This window comes from Gracilinanus agilis, chromosome 1 (assembly GCF_016433145.1).
Source record: "Gracilinanus agilis isolate LMUSP501 chromosome 1, AgileGrace, whole genome shotgun sequence".
NCBI classification, from domain to species: Eukaryota; Metazoa; Chordata; class Mammalia; order Didelphimorphia; family Didelphidae; genus Gracilinanus; species Gracilinanus agilis.
In genome coordinates this window covers 493,132,719-493,159,206 of record NC_058130.1, presented here as the reverse complement: position 1 = coordinate 493,159,206, position 26,488 = coordinate 493,132,719, and the positions used below count along the sequence as shown (strand labels likewise).

The 26,488-nt window shown below is 36.3% G+C and overlaps 1 protein-coding gene across 2 annotated transcripts in view; it reads right to left on the bottom strand.

The window, feature by feature from the left end:
- Nucleotides 1-647: 647 nt before the first annotated feature.
- ELOC (elongin C) overlaps nucleotides 648-26,488 on the bottom strand; it is a 42,431-nt gene continuing 16,590 nt past the window's right edge. For both annotated transcript variants that reach the window (XM_044665833.1, XM_044665836.1), the window contains exons 2-4: nucleotides 20,799-20,855; nucleotides 17,733-17,876; nucleotides 648-1,684 (exon numbers count right to left, since the gene is read on the bottom strand). In XM_044665833.1, coding sequence (XP_044521768.1) covers nucleotides 1,494-1,684; nucleotides 17,733-17,876; nucleotides 20,799-20,802 — 339 coding nt within the window. In that variant the 5' untranslated portion in view covers nucleotides 20,803-20,855 and the 3' untranslated portion in view covers nucleotides 648-1,493. The remainder of the gene's footprint in view (nucleotides 1,685-17,732; nucleotides 17,877-20,798; nucleotides 20,856-26,488) is intronic.

Here is a 26,488-nt window from a genome sequence, read left to right as displayed (position 1 = left end):
CATTACCGTGTATATGAACCAGTTTGTCTTAAGGATTACTAAAACAGATGCAACTGCTTTCAATCAAGATTAAAAGGAAAATGTTTAGGTTTGCTGACGATTATTTTTTCTTGGTGCTTTGTGTAGTGAACCAAAAGAAGTCGCCTGAATTTAAATTTACATTTTATAACTAGTTCTCTGCTATTTGAAAAGTAGGAAGCTGAAATTCGACCTTCGTGTTCTTAACTCCATACCTAGGAAAGAAGTACCCTGACTGAAGTTTCTATTTGCCCTTCATAATCCTAAAGGTTAAAGTAATGTTTATTTTAACTAAGTAAACGTTCTATTATACTACTGTAGTCATCAAAGGGTATCATCCTTGTTATGTATAGGCTTTATTCCTTAATATCAGTAATACTCTATATATGGCCACTACATACAAAGAAGACATGATTTGATCATAAATAAAACAGCTCACAACCCATTCTTAATGGGTTTATGCCAGGTTCTTACCATGTATTCCACATATCAAGTCCCATAAATATTATTTTGATTGCTTTTTTGTTGTTCAATTCTAGGTTTTTCTTTTCTTTTTTTTTGTGACGGGGGGGGGGGGGGTGGAGGGAGGGGAGAAGAAGAGAAGTTGGACAAATTTTGCCATGATCTTATATGAGTATATTTAAGTAGCGCTTTTATTAATGTAAGTGAAAAGTAAGCAAAGGAAGCTTTCTTAGCTAGATGATTAAGTACAGTACTTTGGATTGTTCAAAAAGGATATCGTATGACTATCCCCAAGTTTTCAGAGCCAAAGCTATCTTGTACTGTGGTTACTTATTGACAACTTGGCGAAAGTTCTTAAAAATTCACTATTGCAAAAGCTATACCTAACAATCTTCCATAATGATCTTAAAAGAAAGATACCACTTAAGATGTACGACAAAAACAGATAAGCAGATATACTTTGATGTGCTAACACGACTACAGTTTATCAAAAGACACATAAGATCAATTCTTATGTATTCAAGTTATTAAAAAATTAACGTTTTGGCCAAGCCATATTTATAAACAGAAGCTGACAATGCAAAATAGTTGCATAAACTAATAAAGCTAGACAGCTATGACATGGTAGGTTCAAGAGAACCTGTCCAAAAAAAGCCCCAAACCTTAAAAATACTTAGCCAGTATAAACCTGTAGTATTTGCCTAAATTTCAGTACTTACTTATAATCATTGTTCTAATATTTAGAACCAAATCTAAAGGATAAGGCATAGCCATCTACTAATTGGCATATTTATTTCTCATTTAGCGAAAATGTCTTTATTTAAGTTGCAAAACAAATTTAAACTCTGATTGCTATGCAAAACAACTGAAGGTATCTGCTTTGCAATGAACTTTACAGTTCTCAACCACCCCCACCCCCCACCACACACAACATGCTATATGAAAAAAGTTACTAACTGAACTACAGGTATTAAATACTGAAAAAGTTAACAGTTTATTATAATTTATTTTATTTAACAATCTAGGAAGTTCGCAGCCATCAGTAATTCCAGTGCAATTTCAGGTGCAATTGGGAATTCAGGAATCTCTGTAGAGCTGTTAGTGTAGCGAACCTTGTAGGTAAAATACATGCATACTTTCGATAGCACATGTGATGGAATTTCTCTAAAATTAACCTCATTGGTTTCATTTTCAGCAAACTGACCTGCAAAACAAAAATAACACAGTTAAGACATAGAGTTAGCTAGTACATAATTCAGGTTAGAGAAGGTAATTAAGACCACCAAAGTATGTTAGGCAGGGTAATATAATGGAAAGAATGCTAAGTTTGGGAGCCAGGAGGCCTAGGTTCAAATTCAGATTCTGCCACTTACTACTTTGGTGACTGGGCAGTTCATTTCACTTCTCTGGGTTTCAGCCTCCTCATCTTTAGAATGATGGGGCTGGACTCGATGACCTTTAAGATTCTTCCTAGTCTCATAATGATAATGCTATTCCTATAAATTGGTTCAGTCAGTCATAAAAGGTATCTTATTTTTAAAGCTCTTTTTAAGGAGTGAAATTTAAAATTTTCCCTTGACAATCTACTTTCAACATTTAATCACTCTTGTGTGATTAGTATCTTGTATTAGATCTTGTCATGGTAGTGTCCTACCCTAATAAGTCATTTATTCAATCTACTTTTCATATAATATATAAAGTCCATTTTAGAGTCACATATTAGCCTTCTCTTTTCCAGATTAAATGACTCAACTACTTTAGTATTTCTTTATAGCCATTTTCAGGACTATATAGTATGACTTACTCTATACTCATTATTAGAGGCTTATAAGCCTTTTAAGAGAAATTATTGGATATATTATTTGCATCCTTGAAAGTATGCTACAATTTCTTTACAAAAGTCACTGTCGTAGTAGCTGTAATCTATGGATGCTCCAAACACTTGCCTTTCTCACATTTGTTGGCACTCCAGCTCCTTCCCTCATACTTGAAGACCTCAATGCAAATTTTTATTTCCTCAGTCTACTAATTTCCCCTGACTTATTCCACCTCAATACCTCTGTCACACTTGAAGATACCCCTGATCTTGCCATCCCTTAGATAGGTATTCCACTTCCATGTTCATGAACTCCAAAATTCTTTTATCTAATCATAATCTTTTATCATTATGTCCTTTCCCCTGCCTTATGACCTACAACCCTATTCTTCATCCTAACAGATCAGTTCTTTCCTAGGTCATTATTGCTACATTGCCTCCAACTTCTCTTTTCCTTCCCTATCTTGACCCATTGGTGAGTCAGTTTGACTCTACATTCCATATCCCCTTATCCTACTAATCATACCTCACAAAGTCTCAGCCTCAGTTCATTCTCATCATACATGGTCTTTGTTCCTATTTATGGATTCCTGAACTGTGTGCATGAATCTTGAAAGAGTGTTGAGTAGATCTAGTAAAAGTTTATGTTACATAATTTTGAATGGGATCTTAGACTGCAGAAAGGCAATACTTTAATAATTCTCTAACTGATGAACTATCTCACTCATTAATGTAGCTATTCCAAACCTTTACATCTCTCTTCCAGTTTCCCATGGCATCTCCTCTTCCTATTCTCCCAGCTGAGGACCTTGTCCTACACTTAACCAAGAGGTGTTCCTTAAGCATTTCCTCTTCCCTCATCATCTTACTTCCCTCAGATGTTTTCTTTCCCTTCACAGCCTTGTCTCACACAAGAGGCATCCCTTATTCTTGCCAAGAGGAATTGGGGTGGGGGGAGACTTGAGGAAAGGAGGTCAACCAAAAGACTACTGCAATTGTGTGGGTGTGAGCTGATGAGGGTTTCTGCCAGGGTATTGGCTGTGTAAAAGGTGAGACATGGAAGAATAGAAGAAATATTGTGAAGGTTGAAACAATGAAATTTGGAAATATACTGGATATATGGAGCCAATGTGTTTGAGAAACTGAGGATAAAACTCAAGGGTGTTAAGCTGGGTGACAAGGAAGCTGGTGGTGCTCTTGAGAATAAAAGGGAAGTTCAGGTAAGGGGAGAGCACAGAGAAGTTTGGATGACATGAATTTTAACTGTTTACAGGACATCCAGTATAAGATGGATAATAGGTAAGTGACATGAGACTTGAAGTAAGGTTAAGGCTAGATAAGCAAATATGAGAATCATCTGCAAAGAGATAACTGAATTTAGGGGAAATGATGAGATGACCAAGCAAGATCATATAGAAAGAGGCAGCTAGGTGGCTCAGTAGATTGAGAGCCAGGCTTAGAGTCAGGTTCTGGGTTCAAATCTGATCTCAGATACTTTGTATTGATTCTAAGACAGAAGGTAAAAAATTTGAGGGGAGAAGGATAAGATAGAAGAGGACTCAAGGAGAGAGCCATGGGGGACAACCAAAGTTAGTGGTCATTATCTGGAAGAAGATCCAGGAAAGGAAACAGAAGAGTATTAAAACAGGTAGAAGAGAATCAGGAGAGAACAGGATCATAAAAACCTTAAGAGTGTAAAGTTGTGAAATAGCATATAGGCAGAAGGCCCAGGACTGAGCTTGGGCTGGGAAGAGGGGGAGAAGGGGAAAAGACACCCAGATAACAAGCGGGGCCAGAATAAAGATCCAACAAAGGAGACCAAGAAGAAAGGGGTCTGCTCATACAGATAATAAGGAAAAAGACCTGTACAAAAATATTTAATAGCTGCGCTTTTTGTGGTAGCAAAAAAATGGAAAATGAGGAGGTGTCCATTGATTGGGGAGCGGCTCGATAAATTGTGGTATATGTTGATGATGGGAATATTATAGTGCTGGAAGAAATAATGAACTGGAAAGACCTCCAGGAACTGATGCAGAGTGAAAGGAACAGAACCAAGAGAACATTGTACACAGAAACTGAAACACTGTGGCACAATTGAATGTAATGGACTTCTGTACTAGCAGCAATGCAATGATCCAGGACAATTCTGAGGGACTTATGAGAAAGAACTGTGGGAGTAGAAACACAGAAGAAAAACAACTGCTTGAACACATGGGCTGATGGGGATATGATTGGGGATATAGACACTAAATGATCACTCTATTAAAATATTAATAATATGGAAATAGGTCTTGATCAATGATACATGTGAACCCAGTTGAATTGCTTGTTAGCTACAGGAGGAGGGAGGGAGGAAAGGAGGGAAAGAACATGAATCATGTAACCATGGGGAAATTTTCCATATTAATTAATTAGGTTTTAAAAAGAAAAATAAAACTTAATATTTGGGAATTAAAAGTACATTTTAGGGGGAAGCTAGGTGGTTCAGTGCATTGGTGATCAGGTTTAAAGATGGGAGGTTCTGAGTTCAAATCAGGTCTCAGACACTTCCTACCTATGTGATCTTGGGCAAGTCACTCCACTGCCAAGTCCTTATCATTCTTTTGCCTTGGAACTGATACCTAGTATTGATTCTAAGAGAGAAGGTACAGGTTTTAAAAAGATAGTACATTGTAGAGGGATTTGCTTTGGCAGAAGAAGGGTGACTTTTGTGGATGGGTGAAAGAGATAGAAGAGGAAACATCACCATGATATGAAATGAGGAGGTTGGGAGAAGAGGAAGCAAGCTCTTGGTAAATGACCTCACTTTCTTTAGAAAAGTATGAGGAAAAATCCTCACCTGAGAAAATAGTTGAGGACAGGATGTTATGGAAGGTTTGAAAAGGGTTTGGAATAGCCACTGTATTAAGAACAGTGAATTATCCAGGGAGGTATAAAATAATTGACTTGCTGTACTGTGGGTCTTTTGATATTGAAAGCAAACATAGTGGAGTAGGACAAGAAGTATATTAATAATTTTGCACATGAATAGGATGAAAAGTAGTGCATAGTGAGAATGTTTTTCTTTGTATCTCTAGCACCAAGCATATTACTTGGCACAAAATAAATGCTTGATGAAGACATTTTATAGCTTTGAATGGCTCAATACAAGGGAAGGGAAAGGGAAAAAACATTTGTATAGTGCTTATTACGTACCAGACATTGTTCTAAGTGCTTTACAAATATTTTCTTATTTGATTGTGACAACCTTGTAGAGCAGGTTTTTTTTGTTTTTGTTTTTGCATAGTTACATGATTCTTGTCTCCCTGCCCTCTTCTCTACCCTCTCCCGAAGCTGTCAAGCAATTTCACTGGGTTATACATATATTATCTCTCAAATCCTATTTCCATATTATTCATTTTTATAATAGAGTAATCTTTTAAAACTAAAACCCCAAATCATATACCCATATAAACAAGTCATGAATCATGTTTTCTTCTGGATTTCTACTCCCACAGTTCTTTAGATGTGGATAGCATTCTTTCTCATATGTCCCTTGGAATTGCCCTGAATTATTGCATTGCTGGTAGTAAAGTCAATTACATTTGACCAACCCACAATGTTTCAGTTACTGTGTATGATGTTCTCTTGGTTCTGCTCATTTTGCTCGACATCAGTTCATGTAGGTTTTTCCAGTTCTTGTAGAAATCAAGAAGCACAATATACCTTAGAGCACAATGGTATTTCATCACCGCCACATACCACAATTTGTTCAGCCAGTCCCCAATTGAAAGACATTCCCTCATTTTCCAAATTTTTGGCAACACAAAAAGTGCAGCTATAAATATTTTTGTACAAACAGAACCTTTCTCATTAAAAAAAAAATCTCTTTGGGATACAACTCAGTAGTGGCATTACTGGCTCAAAGGATATGCATTCTTTTAAATCCCTTTGCGCATAATTCCAAATTGCCTTCCAGAATGGTTGGATCAATTCACAATTCCACCAGCAATGCCTTAGTATCCTAATTTTGCCGTATCCCCTCCAGCATTTATTATTTTTCTTTGTCATATTGGCCAATTTGCTAGGTGTAAAGTAGTACCTCAGAGCTGTTTGATTTACATTTTTCTAATCAGGAGGGATTTAGAACATTTTCTCGTGATTATTGATAGTTTTGATCTCTTTGTCTGAAAACTGCCTATTCATATCCCTCGACCAATTATCAACTGGGGAATGATTTGATTTCTTATAAAATTGACTTAGTTCTTTGTACACTTGAGAAAGTAAGACTTTCGCCAGAGAATTGTTATAATATTTTCCCCCAGTTTGTTGCTTCCCTTTTAATTTTGGTTGCAATAGTTTAGTTTGTATAAAATCTTTTTAATTGAATATAATTAAAACTATTCATTTTATATCTTGTAACATTCTCTATCTCTTGCTTGGTCTTAAATTCTTTCCTTCCCCATAAATCTGACAGATATCATTCCATGTTCACTTAATTTACTTATATCACTCTTTATGTTTAAATCATATATATCCATTTTGAACTTATTTTGGTATAGGGTGAGATACTGATCTAAACCTAATTTTTGCCATACCATTTTCTGATTTTCCCTGCAGTTTTTGTCAAATAGTGGGTTCTTATTTCAAAAGCTTGGGATTTGGGGGCTTATCAAATACAAGATGCTGAGGTTATTTACTCCTAGTCTATTTCATTGATACTCTCTTCTATCTCTTAGCCAGTACCATATTGTTTTGATGGCCACTGCTTTATAGTACAGTTTAAGATCTGATACTGCTAGGCCACCTTCCTTCATATTTTTTTTCATTAGTTCCCTTAATATTTTTAATTTTTTTGTTCTCCCAGATGAAGGTTGTTATTTTTTCTAATTCTATAAAAGTTTTTTGTTGTTTGATAGGTATGGCACTGAAAAAGTAAATTAATTTAGGAAGGATTGTCATTTTTATTATATTAGCTCATCCTATCCATGAGCAATTAATGCTTTTCCAATTGTTTAGATCTGGTTTTATTTGTATGGAGTGTTTTGTAATTGTGTTTATATAATTTCTGTGTTTGGGCAGAGAGATTGCCAAATATTTGACATTGTCTACAGTGATTTGAAACGGAGTGTCTCTTACTAATTCTTGCTGCTGATTTTTGTTGGAAATATATTGAAATATTGATGATTTATTTGGGTTTAATTTGTATCTCCTACAACTTCACTAAAGTTATTGATTATTTCCAATAGCTTTTTAGTTGATTTTCTAGGATTCTCTAAGTATACAACCATATTGTCTGCAAAAGTAATAGTTTTGTTTTTGTTATTGCCTACTTTAATTCCTTCAATTTCTTTTTCTTTTCGAATCAACTACAGCTAGCATTTCTAGTACAATATTAAACCCTTACCTTCCATCTTGGAGTCAATACTGTGTATTGGCTCCAAGGCAGAAGAGTGGTAAGGGCTAGGCAATGGGGGTTAAGTGATTTGCCCAGGGTCACACAGCTAGGAAGTGTCTGAGGCCAGATTTGAACCTAGGACCTCCCATCTCTAGGTCTGGCTCTCAATCCACTGAGCCACCCAGCTGCCACCCCCCCCCCTTTTTTAATAGGTATGGGTGTTATATTTTGTCAAAGGCTTTTTTTGCATCTATTAAGATATGTGATTTCTGTTAAACTGATTATTGATATGGCCAATCTAGCTCAGGGGATTTTTTTTTTTCTGGGGAGTTCATTGATGGCTTGTTCAAATTTTCTTTTTCTGAGATGGGATTACTTAACTTAAGTATTCTATTCCTTCTTTTGTTAATCTAAGCAATTTACATTTTGAAGAATTAGATTAGTTATTTTCCAATTAATTTTTTTATTTGCCTCTCCATGAACCTTCAACAATAATTTTTATCACATTATGATCTAAAAAGGTTGCATTTATCATTTCTACTTTTCTACACTTGCTTGCAATGTTTTTATGCCCTAGTGTATTGTCAGTCATTGTATATGTACCATGTGCTGCTAACAAGAAGGTATATTCATTTTTAACCCTATTTAATTTTCTCCAGCTATTAACTAATTTTTCTAAAATTTCATTCACTTCTCTTATTTCTTTCTTACTTATTTTTTGGTTCAACTTATCTAGCCCTCCACTAGTACAGTTTTACTTTTATTTCCTCCTTAAGCTACTTTAAAAATCTGGATGCTATACCACTTGGTGCATATATGTTTAGTATTGATATTATTTCATTGATTAGATTTTATTAAATCAATTTTTGCTTTAGCTTTGTCTGAGATCATGATTGCTACTCTTGCTTTTTTTACTCTTGATGATACATAATAAATTCTGCTCCAGCCTTTTACCTTTAATCTGTGTGTCACCCTGCCTCAAATGTGTTTCTTGTAAACAACATAGTAGGATTCTGGTTCTTAATCCATTCTTCCATTTTATGGGTGAGTTCATCCCATTCACATTCACTGTTATGATATTACTAGGTATTGCCCTCCAACTTATTTTCCCCTTTTTATCCTGCTCTTTTCTCTTTCGCTCTGTTCCCTCCTCACTACTGTTTTCTGTTTTATCACCCCCCCCCTCCATTTCTCCCTCCCTCCAACCAACACTTGTCTTATTTCCCCTTCTACTTTTCTGTAGGGTAAGATAGAATTCTATACCCCCAATGAATACAGGTGTTATTCCCTCTCTGAGCCTGTTATGATTAGAATAAAGTTTAAGCATTGCTTGTCACTACCCTTATCCTCCCCTCCCCTGTAATAATTTTCCTTACCTCTTTATATTAGATAATTTACCCCATTCCATCTCTTCTATACCTTTTCTCTCAGTGCAATCCTCTTTTTCACCCCTTGATTTTTGGGAGGGCATTTTCATCAGTTAGTTTACTTCCCCACCCTCTGTCTAAGTATATTCCTATCTGCTCTACTACTAAGAATAACGTTTAAGAATTACAGATCCCAGGAGCAGCTGGGGGGGTTAAGTGGATTGAAAGTCAGGCCTAGAGATGGGAAGTTCTAGATTCATAACTGACTCAGACACTTTCTACCTATATGGCCTTGGGCAAGTCATTTAAACACTATTACCTACCCCTTGCTTCTGCCTTAGTACAGATATACAGTATTGATTCTAAGATGGAAGGGTTTAAAAAAAAATCACAGATCCCTTCTTACGATGTAGGAATACATAGAGTTTGACTCTAAATTTTCTCTTTCTTATTTGCTTTTTTAGACTTCTCCTGAGTCTTGCATTTAGACTTCAAAGTTTTTGTTTATGTTTAGTTTTTCCCCTCATGAATGCAAGGAAAATCTCTATCTTATTGAATGACCATTTCCCTCCCTGAAAGAGTATACTCAGTTTTGCTGGATAGGTGACTCTGGGTTGTAAACCTAGACGTTTTGTCTTCCTGAATATAATATTCCATGCTTTTCAATTCTTTAATATGGAAGTTGCTTAGTCCTGTATGATTCTGATTGTATCTTCATGGTATTTGAATTTTTTCTTTCTGGCTGTGTTGCAGTATGATAATTTCTTGTATTATGATGTCTAAGCTTTTTTTTTTTTTTTTTGATCATGGCTTTGAGGTAGTCCATTAATTCTTAAATTGCCCCTCCTGGATCTATTTTCCAGGTCAGTTGTTTCTTCAATGAGATATTTCCTGTTTTCTTCTGGTTTTTTTCATTCTTTTGTTTTATTGTTTCTTGGATGTATCACGAAATCATTAGCTTTTAGTTGCTCCATTCTAATTTTTAAGACCTGATTTTCCTTCATCAGCTTTTGAGTCTCCTTTTTCATTTCTTCTTGCATTGCTTTCATTTTCCCTTCTGCTTCTCTTAAATGGTTTTTGAAGGTTTTTTTGAGCTCTTCCAGAATCATATTTTTCTTTTGGACTTTGTATGTGTCTGCTTTGCTTTTATTGTCCTCCTCTGTATCTGGATCTTGCTCTTTTTGTCTCCATACAAATTCTTTGGAGTAAGGTGCTTTTTTTGTTGCCTGCTCATTTTCCCAACCTTTTTATAGATAGACTCTGTACTACTTTGGGAAGTTAGAGTACCCTCTTAAACTTCAGTCCTTTCTTGATGCTACCCCTTAACTTTATTTTTAGGTTTCTGCCAGTTTTAGTTCTTCCAAGATAGTATGATGGCGGCCGGGAGCTGAGTGCCACCTCCCACTGCTGATTCAATTAACTCTTAAGACTGCTAATAGCCAAAATTTTCCCCTCAGGCTTGGGTTAAGTATTTGGTCTCACTGTGGGCCTGATTAGGTAAGGTACCCAATGGATTGTCCTGCCCTGGGGCTCTGCCTCGAGTTTTTGGCAAAAGGATCACCACACCCCACACCCCCCCACTTTGGGTCTACCAACTACCCCAAACTGGGATCTATGTCCTTACCACAGACTGTGACTTCTGGCTTCACTCTGGGCCCACATAGATTGGGCTGATTCAGTACAGACTGTCTGGTTGAAATTTTGGACTTCATTACAGGCTTGGAATTTCAAGGGGGAATGTGGATTGGTTGAACCTCTATTTGCCTAGGCAGAGTTTCAGGATCTAGATGCTGACTTGAGTTTAGGCCCTGAACCTGGAACAACAGGGGTAGAGGTGTGTGTGGCTTCTTCTTCACTACTTGCTGTAGCCTCTTGTCATCTGTGTTCCTATATTAAAGCAGTACCACAGATGTTCTCTGCCTACCTTTTAGGTTTTTCTCTTCTTGAAAGTTGTTTCACTCTGTCTCCTTGTTGGTTCTTTCACTCCTACATTCGTTTCGTGATATTATTTTAAAATTGGTTCGATGGGATTCTCATGATGATTTTGAGCTTCCTTGCTTCTACTCTACCATCTTCAGAAGCCCCTTTTGAAGTAGGTGTTTTTATAATCTTTGTTTTACAGCTGAGGAAACTGAGGCAATGAACTACTCAATATTGTGTGTTTGGAATTCAGGGAGGTGCCATTTAAAAGTATCTTACAAACTTCCTGTGGACACATGGGGACTTTGAGACTACATTCCCCGTGATCCAATGGGTTTCTGGTTTTTGAACGTGGGGACGTCTCTGACATCCCCAAATATATAGGGCAGCTTAAATTCGGAGGCTCTTGGTTACCTGAGCGGGCTCCCAGCGGACAGAGAGGAGTAGGGAAGTTATGGAAGAAAATGGCGGAGGCGCCAGAGATTTCTTACAGGCGCGGTCGATTTATCTCTATCAGCATGGCAATTAAAATATTAATTTCTCTTATAATACACAAAGTTTGGATTTCAAATTCTCAATTTTCCAGATAGCCTAACAAGAGCATTTAGAGTCATCCTAAAAGCCATGCTTTCTTTTTGGCCATCTTGCTCAGCTCTTTTGAGCAATTTTTTAAAAAAGGAGAGTGGCTTTGCTCGCCATGTTTTCGCCTGCCAGCCAGTTGAGCCCGATCTACCTTGGGGGGTCAGAGCAGCTTAACCCCGCTGCTGAGTGCCGCCATTTCAGCCTCAGTGCCTCTGCCGCCGATCTTCCTGACTCCTGACCTGGCCTCCCTTACTGCTTCTTCTGATCTCTGCCAAATCCGAAGCCCACCAGAGCAGACAGCTTCTGCTGATCCTGTCTCCTGTCGAATCCTGAGATTTCCGAGCGACCCCTGCCCTGACTTGCCACAATCTTCGGAGACTGCTGCAGCCTCTACCACTAAATATTTGTTAAGTAGTGCCCCGATTCTTAACCTGGAAAGACACTTTTAATCCATTCTAGCCCTCCACGTGTTTTCTCTAAAGCCTGATCTAGGCACCCACCCAACCCCCACCCACAATCTCTACATGTGGGATTTTCTAAAAACTGACCTAAGCTTTTCTCCAGCCCCTACCCCACACCTCCACCTGGAACTAGAGTTTACCCCTAATTGGGCCGCATGGCCTATTCAAACTTTCTTGCGATTATTAAACTGAAAACTCAGGGGAAGAAATTCAACGCCATACCTGCTTAGAACTTTGAACTTTAAAAACCCCTTAAGCTCAACAGAACTCAATCAGAAGAACCTTAAATTGAACCAGAGGTGGATTTTAAAACCTCAGAACTGAATGGGTTTTAAAAGGACTGTATCTTACTGTATTTTGCTGATTAGTTTTGTGAATTAATTTTATTTCACTTATTTTCCTGTTGCACTGAATCATTTTAAGTTAATGAAATTTCTGCTTATGATTTTATTGTAACTCCCAAATAATGATGGAAAAGTCTATTAGAACTGGTAAGAGGTTTTTCATATTGTATTTCCTAATTTATTGTATCAAAACAATGCTGTTATATGTACCATCTATGAATATCTTATAGGAGCACATGTCTATCTTGGTGTAAAACCTTGGAGGTTTCAATGCCTTGAGATTTAAATTGTAATTTTATGAGAGGTCTTTTAAATTTTACTTTAGATCCTAGTCCTTTCTCTATAAATGATAAGGTTTTTATGTATTTATTTTAAAGAATTGTTGTCTTAAAGGATAAACTTTTATATATTTTATTATAAACAAATTGTTGCCTTAAATGGGTAGAAGCATAAAAATTTCCTACCAGGGATTTTTTTTTTTTTTAAAACAGGAAGCCAAGAGAGCTCCTGTATACTTCTATCAGAATGATCTAGAATTCCTGAGGATAATTCAGATCAGAAGGTTTTTTTAATATCAGATTTTGATATGGAGGCAGTAACAGTTTGTTGAGAAACTCTTAGCCAAGATTTAAAATTTGTAACAAGTATATGATTTTTTACATATGATACTCTATTTGAATGTGCATTGTGAATCTGCTATTTTGTAAAACCCATTTACACTCACAGAAAATGAATCTCATTTTTGGGTAAAAAAAAAAACAAAAAAACAAAAACCCTTCACTAGTTCTAAGCTATATATATTTTTGATTTTTAAAACATTCTTTTTTTTTTTTAATTAGAGCAACTGATTTTTTTTCATCTTATACGGGAAGTACATATATAATCATTATTTATCCTTTTTTAAAATTTTACAGTGATATAAGCTTAAGGCAAATATATATTTGCTATAATGATGCATGCATACCTGAAGAGCCTAAGACTATGGGACTGGGATTTAATGCCTCTCTGTCTGATTCCAGGAGAAATGCTAACAAGAGCCACATAGTCTTGACTGAGAATCTGCATGGATTGCAGAAGTTCTATGCCAATATTGAAGGGCTTGAAACTGGGGTTTGAGTTCTGGAGTCCCAGTCTTTTCTAACACTTTAGAGGATAAAGGTCCCCTTTACCTTAGATTCCTAGTAAAAGCACCTAAGATTGGTTATTTATTGGCTCATTCCCTGAGAAGTTGAAGGCAAATCAGACCAGAGAGAGATGTTCCCCTTATTTCTCTTATATATAGAGAGAATGGCAATTTTCTATAGTCCTGGCCCTGAATGGATAATTGCAAACTGCTTAAATCACTTTAATTGGGCCTTGATTCAAGGGCCTGTTATTCTTTTTATTTTTATTATTTCTTTTGCCAATTGATTTCATACAACCCCTGTGACTCAGCCATGCATCCTTAGCTGATCTGAGGTACCCTTTTCAGGGGAGGAATATGTTGTTTAGAATTTTCCTCAGGGGGATGTGTGTTAAGTTTTTTAAAATTCGATAATGTAAAAATATATGTATATTTAACTCTTTTAGGAGTAATTTCGGGGGGGGGAAATGTATAATTCTTAGAAGGAAATGTATGTTTTATAATCTACAATGTAAAGTTTAAATTCTTTTGAGAATAATTTCAGGATAAGGATCTTGCCATTTCCCCGGAATCCAGACAACGAACCTGTCTGGTGGAGGCACCAAAAAGATGCCTAAAGACCCTTCACTGGCCCATGAAGATCAAAATTGAACTTGGGGTGCAGTTGATTTGAATTATGGGGAGTTGAATGAGTTGAATGCATTTGTTTTGAATGTATACTCTTCAAATTGGTTTTTTGTCAATGCAGCTAGTTTTATCCATTTCTTTTATCCCCCAAATTCCTGAAATTTAGAAGTTGACTGTTTACAGATCCAGTGAAGAAAAAGGGCCAACCCTTTTTTTTTTGCCAGATCTCAGGGGGAAATGCGTGTTTGGAATTCAGGGAGGTGCCATTTAAAAGTATCTTACAAACTTCCTGTGGACATGTGGGGACTTTGAGACTACATTCCCCGTGATCCAATGGGTTTCCGGTTTTTGAACGTGGGGATGTCTCTGACATCCCCAAAACGTATAGGGCAGCTTAAATTTGGAGGGCAGCTGGGAGAAGGCCTCTTGGTTACCTGAGCGGGCTCCCAGGGGACAGAGAGGAGTAGGGAAGGTATGGAAGAAAATTGCAGAGGTGCCAGAGATTTCTTACAGGCGCGTGGTCGATTTATCTCTATCAGCATGGCAGTTAAAATATTAATTTCTCTTATAATATCAGTCTTTATCATTTTTAATCATAACAGTATGACACTGGTCTCTACTGTTCCTTATACCTGACAGTCCATCTGTCAACTATATGCATTCTAAATGTCTGAGGATGAATTTGAACTCAGATATTCTTGAGGGTTAGTACTCAATCCCCTGAACCACCTCACCGTCTCTACCAGGAATTCTTTTCTTGTCTTTCATTTATCTCATCTCCTATGGTTTCACCTATTATCTCTCTAAAGATGATCCTAATATTTACCCCTCATTTTTCTCCTGAGCTTCATTTTTTCATCAACTGCCTGAATATCACAAATTGACTTGGATGTCCATAGGCATTTCAAACTCAACCTATCCAAAACACAACTCATTAGTTTTCTATTAAACCTCTGCCTTTGCATAATTTCCATATTTCTTCCAACAGACTCACAATTATTCTTGTCACTTGGGTTTATGCTGTCACCCTAAGGCTCTTTGCTCTCCTGTATGACTCATATCTAATCAGTTGCCAAGTCTTATCATTACTACCTCCCAAACATACTTGATGTCTATGACCTTTTATCCACTTATTTGTACATCATAGTAGTTCAAGATATCATTAAAACTTTTTACCTGGACTCCAGTAAGAGAATCTTAAATCATCTCCCTACCTCAAGTCTTTCCCTTTTCTAACCAAATTTATATTCCTCAATCACAAATCTGACCATCATTCTCCTGGTTCAAGGAAGTTTCAGCTGTTCCCTATTTTAATTAGGATGAAATATAAACTAAATTGCTTGGCATTTAAATGTCCATTACAGTCTTGTTTTAACCTATCATTCTAGGATTACTTCACATCATTATATCATTCAAAGGAGATCTTATTCTCTCAAGTTACTAATGATCTCCTGACTGCCAAATCTAATGGACTTTTCTCAATGCTCATCTGTTTTGACTTCTCTGTAGTCTCTGAGAATGTCAATCACACTATTCTTGATATTCTCTTTTCTCTAGGTTTTTGCAATGCTGCTTCTCTCTTGGTTCTTTTCCTTCTGACCACTTCTTGTACTGGTTTTCACCAGTTTTCTCCAAGACTCTGTCCAGAGATCTCTTCTATTCTCCCTCTGCTTTTTCACTTAGTGAACTAATCAGCTCCCATGTATTCCATTATGTGCTGATGGTCTAGTTCTACTACATATCAAGGCCTATCCTCTCTCCTGACCTCCAAACTCACATCCAACTTCCTCCTGGATATCTCAAACTATAAGTCCTACAAAATGAGTGAATAAAGTTTTTATTAAATGTTTATTATGTGCGAAGTGCTAGTTCCTATTCTCAAGGAGTTACCATACAGGAGACAACATATATGGGAGATTACAAATGCAAGACAGAAGGAAAGGTCCTATGGTCCTTAGGGTATAGTAGCAAAGTAGATATTAATGCCTCTTCTTCAATGTCATTTTCACTGATAAAAATCAAAGACTTTGGTGACAAAAATTTTCTTTTTTCGGGGGATTGGGGGTGGGGTCAGATCTATAGCTGTGTTTGCATTACTTCAAAAACAACTGCCAGAAAGTATCCCCTACAGGGTACTTCCAGGATCATATCGGAGGGCATCAGTTCCTGGGCTGCCCCCACCAGGATTTTAGACATCCTAAACTACATGTCTAAAACTGAACTCATCTTTTCCTTCAAGTCCTCCCTTCCTCTTAATATTATGATTATTGTCAAGAGCAACATTATCCTCCCAATCACCTAGACTGGCAGCTGAGGCATCATTCTCTACTCTACAATCTCTCATCTCCAATATCTAATCTGTTGCCAAGTACTATGGATTCTGCTTCACACTATCTCTCATCTACTATGCCCCTTGATCTTCACACAGTCTCCACCTGGGTATAGGACCTCATTATCTCACACCTGAACTATGGCAATAATCTTCTGGTTGGTCTCCCTGCCTCAAGTCTCTTCCCACTTCAGTCCATCCTCTCCTTCACTATCAAAGTAACCTTCCTAAAAAACAAAACAAACAAAAAGAAACAACACCTTCCTTCTAATTATTCTCTATGGCTCTATTACCTCCAGATTAAAATACAAAATTGTGCTTAGCTTTTAAAGTCTCTCATAAGGTCCCTTCATACATTAGCAAACTTATGCTTTATTCTCCTCCACACACCAGGTGATATTGGCCTCCTTGTTATTTGTTATACCTGATATTCCACCTTTCAACTATGTGCATTTTCATTTGCCATCTCCCATGATTAGAATGTTCTCCCTCCCTCCTCTCACCTCTATCTATTGGTCTCCTTCAAGTTTCAGCCAAAATCCCATTTTATGCAAGAAGCATTTTTTCAATTCCCCCCAATTAAGGCTAGTGACTTCTCTCTGAGATGATCTCCAATTTATTATATATATATATAGCATAGTACCTGGCACACAGTAGGCATTTAATAAATGTCTGTTGAGTTGACATCAATTCCCCCACAAACTCCCAAATCCACAATGTTCCAGCCAAACCAACCCATGTGTTTTACTTTGGGTTTGGCCATCTTCTGCTTTTACACAGATTTCTCCGCATGCCTTCACCTTTATAATACTTATCAAAGCTCAGGTCACAGGCTACTTCCTAATTAGTTCTTTTGTGATGTTTCCCATTAATTGGCTCTCTGCAAATCCACCTGCAATTTCACATACTTTGTACTTATCTCAGTTTATGTTGTATTCTCTAGCCTTACTAGCTGAAGAATGTAAGCTCCTAGAGACCAAGAACTATTTGAATCTTGCCTTTGTCTCCCCATCACAGTGCACATCGTGACTTATATATGTCTTGCATAAGCACTGAACAAATGCTTAATGAATTAATTTTGACAGTATTTGTCTTAAACTGAAGATTAATATAAATATAATGCTTTTATTTTATTAACTCAAAAACTTACATTGGACTTTTTAAACTCAGAGTAATAAAAATTCATACTGGAGATGGGAAAGATACTTAAAAATCAGTATTTTTAAAACTTTCACAAACCATCTGATAAAAAAAATACATACTTAAACAAAAACTATAAAGGGTTAGCATATATTTCTATACTTACCTGGGCCACTTAGCATGGCTTTTATTGTTCCTGATGTTAAAGCATGCTCCCTTTTTACAATAAATTCATGACCATCAGAAGATATCAACTTCACATACATTGCATCTGGGCCCTCACACCCGCCGTAGGTTTTCTCTTCTCCATCTAAAGTAAAACCAATATTAAGATATCTTTATGACTACATTGTTATTAAAAATAAAGATGTTGTTTTAGTCATTATTTTTTAAAAATATTAAAACAGCATGTATCTATTGCTTTATAGTGGAATGCCAATATCTTTTTTTTTTTTCTAAATAGAGGAGGGACAGCCAGGTGGCTTAGTGGACTGAGAGCCAGGCCTAGAGATGGGAAGTGCTGGGTTCAAATCTGACCTTAGACATTTTCTAGATGTGTGACCCTGGGAAAGTCACTTAACCCCCACTGTCTAGTGCTTACTGCTCTTTTGCCTTAGAACCCATACATAGTATTAAATCTAAGAGGAAAGATAAAGGTTTATTTAAAAAAAAAAAAAAGATGTTTTGCTTAAGGGCTCTTTACAAAGTTTCTTTCTTTCTTAAAACAAACAAACAAAAAAACTTACCTTTCATCTTAGAATCAATACTCTGTATTGGTTCTAAGGCAGAAGAGTGGTAAGGGCTAGGCAATGGGATTAAGTGACTTGCCCAGGGTCACACAGCTAGGAAGTGTCTTGAGGCCACATTTGAACCCAGAACTTCTTGTCTCTAGGAATGGCTCTCAATCCACTGAGCCACCCAGCTGCCCCCTTTACAAAGTTTCTTAATGAAAGAAACTTAAAAGTTTTCAAAGGCAGAACTTATATGAAAACAGACTACCTTACATATAGTGTTGTTTTAGGGGTTTCACAAAAATCAAAAGATTTTCTAATAAGAGTTAATATCAATCTTGCTAATTTTTATTTGCTTTTGCCTCATATAATTAGGACAACCTTGGTTTTAATACATTAGTTTGCTACTGGTCATTTTAAAGTAAAGTCTGGCAAAATGACAACTTCAAAATGATCCATTTTTAACATGATGTTATTTGCATTCTAGCTCAGGACATTATAGTTACAAATTAGAAAAGGCAAATGACTAATACCGGGCAAATGATTAATCTCAAGCAGTAAATAGCACAGGTTTAGTATAATTTTATTCCTGCTAAAGCCCCTCCAACTTCGGCACTCCATAGATGGTACGTGTGAAAGTAAAGTAGTCTATATTCAAAGGTTCATTAGATTGTACTGTTTTATACCACTTATAGAAATTTAAATTCTTGATTCTGAAAAATTATCATTTTTCCCTATAGTATTATGATTATAGCTTTGGAATCAGGAAAAATCTTAAGAGATCACTGAGTCTAACCCTCCTCATTTAACAGAGGAAGAAACTGAAGCCCAAAGTTGTTATTTGCCCAAGGTTACACTAAGATCCTCTGACTTCAAATCTATCAATCTTTCCACTATATCATATTTAATCTTATAGAGTACACATCAATATTCTTTCTATTTTACAATTAAGAAAAATCATAGACATAATTTATCTAAGATTATTTAATCCTAAAATGAGGCAACATGGTATAATAGAAGGCCAGTCTTGAACTAAGGAAAACCTAAGTTCAAGTCTACCTTGGACACACAGAGGCTATGTGACCCAGGCAAATCCTTAATCCTATAGTTCCTTGGAAAACTTTCTAAGACTGTAAGCTGAATTACAGTTGCTGATTTGCATTGATTGAGAAAGTTTAATCACTAGAAGTTACCTGCAACAGTGAAATTATAGCTCTAGATGAAAAAAAAAAGGGAAAAAAATAAACAAAAGGAACCAAAACCTTAGACACATTCAATTTTAAATATGTGAAATGTGTATTTCTGAAACTAATGGTTGATCCATTATGTGTGCATTTGGCTATAATATGATAGGGATGAATTTCTCTTGATTTAGCCAGACTTCTAAAAAGAATCTAAGTTTACAGCACTAAACTCATGAAAGGGGAAAAAAAAAAAGATAAAATTATGTAATCATTTTATTTCATAGTTAAGTTTATAGAGGATCTACATTTTAAGTTTGTAGAGGGAAAAGCACTGAAAGTAATGCAGCAATTCTGGACCCTGAAAATAATCATTGTGGTAGAAAGTTCATTTCTAGAGCTCAGAATGTTTTGAAAGTTTAAAATAATGGTTTAGCCATAAAACTTAGAATCTGAGAACTTCAGAATTAGTCCTTAAGATATAGGTGCTCGTTCTAATATAGAGTAAGCCTTAAAACAAAGTGTGTGTCATTGAAGGATAAACATTAAGAATTTTAAGTTTTGATTAAACAAAGATCAACAGCTGTAGTAACTTGAGGTAAACTTCCTCATTCAACCATGCTAACATTCATTAGTTGAGGTCAGGGTACTTAAGAACTAAGGTTAATTAAAGATGATTCCCTACAGTTAAATCACTTCTATAATTTTTACAGTAACAGTATCAACTGCTCAAACCTGTACAAGCCTAAAAAAATAGAATTTTCATTCATCCCTCTTCCTAAAGTTAAAATTTAAGCAAATTACTTCAAATATGTTGAATAAATAAATTCCTGAAACCAGGCCAATATTTTCCCAATAGTATATTGTAAAAATCACTTGCAAAAATGTATCTGAGGGCAGGTAGGTGGCTCAGTGGATAGAGAGCCAGGTTTAGAGACAGGAGGCCCTAGGTTCAAATCTGGCCTCAGACACTTCTTAGCTGTGTGACCCCCGGCAAGTTACTTAACCCCCACTGCCTCACCCTTACTACTCTTCTGCCTCAGAACCAGTGCACGTTATTGATTCTAAGACAGAAGGTAAGGGTTTAAAAAAAATGTATCTACCCTGTCTGGATTGTGGAAAAACAAATGTTCACCCTCTTTTTAAAAAGTATTTTTTGGTCTGCTCGCCCATTTCCTACTTGACAAAATCTACTTTAAAAGAAAAATGTAAAAGAAAAAGGATTATATTCACACTTAGTGAGGCTTAAATTGCTGTATAAATGTGAATTATAAGCTATTATTATGCATATAAAAACATCATTACCCTTAAAAAACTTACCCATTATCTCCTTATGAAATTATATTGTGTCCACAGGAATTTTAACAAAACACCTTCCTGAAAAATCAGAATTTTAAAGTTAATATTTGAAACCAGCATTTCCACAACTGTCATTAATAATAATGTCACGAATTAAAATATCACTAATCCCAGAATTCACACTTTGGAAATATGGACTATCTAATCCCATTTCTACACACATTTATGAAGGGCATGAAAGTATTTGATTAAAATTAATAATTAAATAAAATTAAAATATTTCATGACTTCTATTCAGATAATTGTTAGAATTGGAAGAATCTAGCTAATTAAAATAATTTGAACTAAAAAGTTCAAATCAATTGAACATATATTTATTAAATATGTACTAGGTACAACACACTAGGAATATGAAGGCAGAAAGGCAGTCCATGCCCTAAATGTGTTTCCATTCTACTTGGAAAATAAAATGTACACAAATAAGGTAAGAATGAATTTTTAAAAAATTATTAAAAGCTTACTATGGGGGCAGCTGGGTAGCTCAGTGGATTGAGAGTCAGACCTAGAGCCTGGAGATCCTAGGTTCAAATCTGGCCTCAGACACTTCCCAGCTGTGTGACCCTGGGCAAGTCACTTGATCCCCATTGCCTACCCTTACCACTCTTCCACCTAGGAGCCAATACACAGAAGTTAAGGGTTAAAAAAAAACAAAAAACAAACAAAAAAACCCCAACTTACTATGTACCAGAACTGTGTTAAACGGTAAGGATATATAATTTAAGACAAGCAAGCTGGTTCTTCCCCTCAAGGAACTTATATTCTAATAAGTGAAGACAATACATATATACAAAAATGGTGGCCAAGGCAGAATATTTTGGTAAGGGAAGTCATAGCAATGGGAGAGCTTTTTTCAAGAAATGATAATGTTGATTTGATTATTGTTCTTAGAGACTGAGTAGAAGGGGATGGGGGAAGGAGAAGGTACATGCAAGAAGTTTATGAAGATGGCCAGGGAACCACAAAATGATGGGTTTGGGTCAGGTTAGAAATGATAACATCTAACTAATCAGAAGATGCTCAGCTAGAGATACATTTGAAATTGAAGGTTATATGGGAAAAAAAAGATAAATGATGTTTTCTTTAAAATCATATTTGCTTGTGGTTAAACAACTTTAAAAAGAATGGAGGGGCAGCTGGGTGGCTCAGTGGATTGAGAGCCAGGCCTAGAGACAGGAAGTCCTAGGTTCAAATCCAGCCTCAGACACTTCCCAGCTGTGTGACCCTGGGCAAGTCACTTGACCCCCATTGCCAACCCTTACCAATCTTCCACCTATAAGTCAATACACAGAAGTAAAGGGTTTAAAATTAAAAAATAAAAATAAAAAAAAATGGAGGCTTAGAAAGGTAGGCTGGAATTAAGTTTCACAAGGAACTAAAGGTCAGGCTAAGTTATTAGTAGTTTATATTAGTTAATAGGGAGCTATTTAAGACTTTTAAGTAGGGAATTAATATGATCAATTTGGTTTTAGTAAGATTATTGACAGTTGTGTGGAAGATGGAGGCTACTTGAGAGATCATAATGATTGTCAAGGAATAAAACAATTCCCTAATCACTACATCTGGATGTGGGGGGTGTAGTGATTAGGGTATTGCTTAAGGCAGTGATGGGCAAACTCTGGCCTGGATCTGGCCCTCGGGGAATAGTTTGCCCATCACTGCTCTAGAACATAAATCAGCAGGGGGAACTAGGTAGCTCAGTGAATTGAGAGCCAAGTGGAGAGACGGAAGGTCCTAGGTTCAAATCTGGCCCCAGACACTTCCTAGCTGTGTGACCCTGGACAAGCTACTTAATCCCCATTGGCTAGCCCTTACCACTCTCTTCTGCCTTGGAACTGATATACAGTATGGATTCCAAGATGGAAGGTGAGGGTTTAAAAAAAAAAAAAAAAGAAATAAAGTAAATCATCTTGGGCCCAACAAAGCTTCCAATCTGAGAATACTACTTGAAAATAATCATATTCCACGGCACTAAGGAAACTTCCTCTGGTAAACAAATTCCTAGTTTTTACCATACTAGATGGCAGACAGGACAGTAACATTCAAGGAATATACAAGGAGTCTACTCAAGGAAGCTATGTCAGAAGAAAAATAGCAGGGTAATGGACTAATCTTGCCCCCTTTTTGTAAAACTGTATCTATTACACAACCACACATTCTTCACATATATCTCACCTTAAGCAGATAAAGAATGTTTTAGGACCAAAAAATAAGGAATAAGGATTGTGATATCATGTAAGACTTCCTAGAATGAGAAACTCCTAGCAGATAGATACTTTCTTGTAACTTAAATTTTAAACTTGGCAAGTGTATTGAGAGGTTAAGTGAGCTGCCTAGGGTCACACAGCAGATATGTGTTAGGATTTGAACTCTGGTCTTCCTAGCTTTGAGGTCAGTCAAGGCTGCCTCTATCTCCTATGCCATTTAATGATATGCTAGTAAAAAGTTTTTATTTTGTCAAATCAAATAAAAATAAGGCGATCTTGTTCCTATGTCAATCAGTAATCCTCAAATAATAACTTATTACACACCAAGCAATAGGTGTTGGGGATACAAAGACAAAAGTGAAATAGTCCCTGCCCCTCAAGGAGTTTATCTTCAATTAAGAAGATAAGAATATATATATATATAAATGTCTGACAATTGCCAAAGAAAGGTTATTTCGTGAAAGCATAATTAATGTCTAAAAATGCCTTCTGGCATTATCAGCAGGACACCTCATCTAATATATTTCTTAAGGTTTCCCTTGATCTCAAAGGAAACAGGAAAACTTCAATTCTCCGTTTTAATAGTGAACAAAAATAAACCATTAAATGTTAGAGATGGAAAGGATTATAGAGAGAAATGAAAAGTATTACCGTGCTAAATATTGGTAATATAGGTTACAAAGGCAAGACTGTCTCTGCCTGGAAGGAGCTTACATTCCAGTAGAGGGAGAAAATACATATAAGAAAATGGACAAGGAAAGAAAGGCACAATCCCATTCTTGATTTAATTTACTTGTCCAATGTCACATAGAAAGTAGGGGGAGAAAGTGAAAGTAGAACTCATCTGAATTATAAGCAAAAGAACTTAAGAGTATTTTTAAAAAAAGTGTTATTACTCTTACATGTTTCAAAGACAGAAAACATGTTGAAATCAACAAACGTTTTTACTAAGGGGCTGTGGGCAAATCACTAGGAAAAGGACAACAAAGCTAAGAAAAAGGGAGAGGTCCTTACTTTCACAAAGCTATAACACTGGAGGATAAGATGCATATAATACACAATAATTACAATGGTGAGGTACCAAATAAACCATCTATGGTTTTGGGGGGGCGAGGGGGAATATATTTGGAAGGGTCTTGTGAGGAAAAAAAATCTATATAAGGCTTTAAAGGACCAAGAATTCAACTTGGTGAGGTTGTACAGATACTCCTATTTGTGAACAACATACTGATTGAATCAGTTTCTTTAAATCCACATAGCAACTTCTAGATTCACAACCAGAAGTTACTTTTTCTACCAAGTGAATGAAGCATATTGGTCCCACAACAGGAAGTTAAATAGGCAGCAGTACATATTTGATCATAAACTGCAGGTGGTCAATAGGAATCTGGTACTGAACAGGAAGGAGAAAAGGGCATTGCATTTGGTAAGCTACATAGCATTTTCAATAAACCAAAGCTATTTCTTGATGCAAAAACCTATTTTTCCAGTGACGTTATATAGCTAGGAATCATGGAATACCGTGATCTTAGAAGAATCAAAACCACTGGTGACCTAAAGGGCAATGGAAAGACAGAGTACATATTTTCATATTAGACTGCTCATATTAACAGTGATTTATGTAAAAGTAGCATGAAAACCATATTAAGAACATACAAGCAAAAAACAGTGAGGATGGTGAGCCTTATATGCACTGATGGAAAGAAACAATAAAAACTGAAAAATGAACACTGCAATTATAATTAGCAAGGTTGGTCCCAAAAAAGAGGGAGATGGGGGAGAATCTATGGTTATGGAACATTATATATATAAAACATAAACTTATCATTGGGATTCATTTAGAACTGGAAGGGATTTCCAATGTCAAGTCTAACCCTCTCACATTATAGATGTGGAAGCTGAAGTCAGTCAAATTAAGTGACTTGTCCAAGCACATGCAGTTATCAAGTGGGAAAGTCAAGATTTAAACTTGAGTCCAAGGTCTGCACTTTTTTCAATGAAGGAGCTACACTAGATGACCTACCTCTAAGGTCCTTTTTTTCCTCTAAATCTATGATGCTATCTGGAGTAACTCCTTAGGGTAAAAGCCAAGTATACTTAGCTTAGTTGGTAACTAAGCAACTGACCAAACCACACCTAAGAAACATCTTATGACAGGTGTAGTTTCTTTGCAGTTAACAACAATGCCAATATTTGATATATTTTAATTGAGTTACTTTTTACTTGAGTTATCCAAACTTGAATAACTACAATCAGAATATCTGAAAAACATTAAGTATAAATTCAAGTTTCACCCCCTCTGTATAAAAAGGATAAAAACAAATGCATCAGTGAGGAATATGGGAAAGTTCTTAAATCACAAGTCCTAGATTCAAGTGTCAGTTCTACCACTTTTATTAACTTAACCTCTCTAAGCTTTAATTGTTTTTATCTGAATACCAAGCTAAGTATATTACCTACTTTGCATGTTAGGATGAAACGAGAAAATGTATGGAAAAAGCTTTGTAAAAACATTTATCTTTAATAAATAAAACATTGAATTACACTTCCTTCAATTTAAGACAATGCTAGGTCTAAATCAGTGATTCCCAAAGTGGATGCTGCAGTGATGGGGGGGTGGGTGGTGGGTGGGTGAGGAGGCAGTGATGGCCACAGGTTCATTTATCTTTCCTATTAATTGCTATTAAAATTAAAAAAAATTAATTTCCAGGGGGCTAAGTAATATTTTTTTCTGGAAAGGGGGCGGTAGGCCAAAAAAGTTTGGGGGGGGCAGCTGGGTAGCTCAGTGGATTGAGAGCCAGGCCTAGAGACAGGAGGTCCTAGGTTCAAATCTGGCCTCAGACACTTCCCAGCTGTGTGACCCTGGGCAAGTCACTTGACCCCCATTGCCTACTCTTACCAATCTTCCACCTAATAAGTCAATACACAGAAGTTAAGGGTTTAAAATGTAAAAAAAAAAAAAATTCATTAAAAAAAAAAAAAAAGTTTGGGAACCACTGCTCTAGATGAATAGAAAAGTACTCAGATGGACTCTTGAGGCATTTACAATCTGAGGGGGAGATGCCTCTATAAAAGTATCTTACCAGTAGAGAAGGATAAGAGCAAAGGAGAAATAAAGTGTTTTAGGAAAATTTGTAAAGGAAAGTAATAATTTTAGACAAACAAGGTTTGGTAGAGGGTGACACCCAAGTTGGACCTTGGAAGAGTAAGGGTGCGCTCGCATGCACATACATATGTACAGACACATGACAGGCATTTTGAAAAGTTGGACATGCTAATTTAAAACTGTCTTGAGGAAATGATTTTTAAATTTTGGAGTTCAGAAAGCCTGAGCGGAGTTCAGAGAGGCCGAACTCCATTCCCTGAAATATTTTGAATATGGTTATAAGAATACAAAATAGACTGTTATCCTGTCTATTTTGTCTTCCTCACTTTGTTTAACAATGT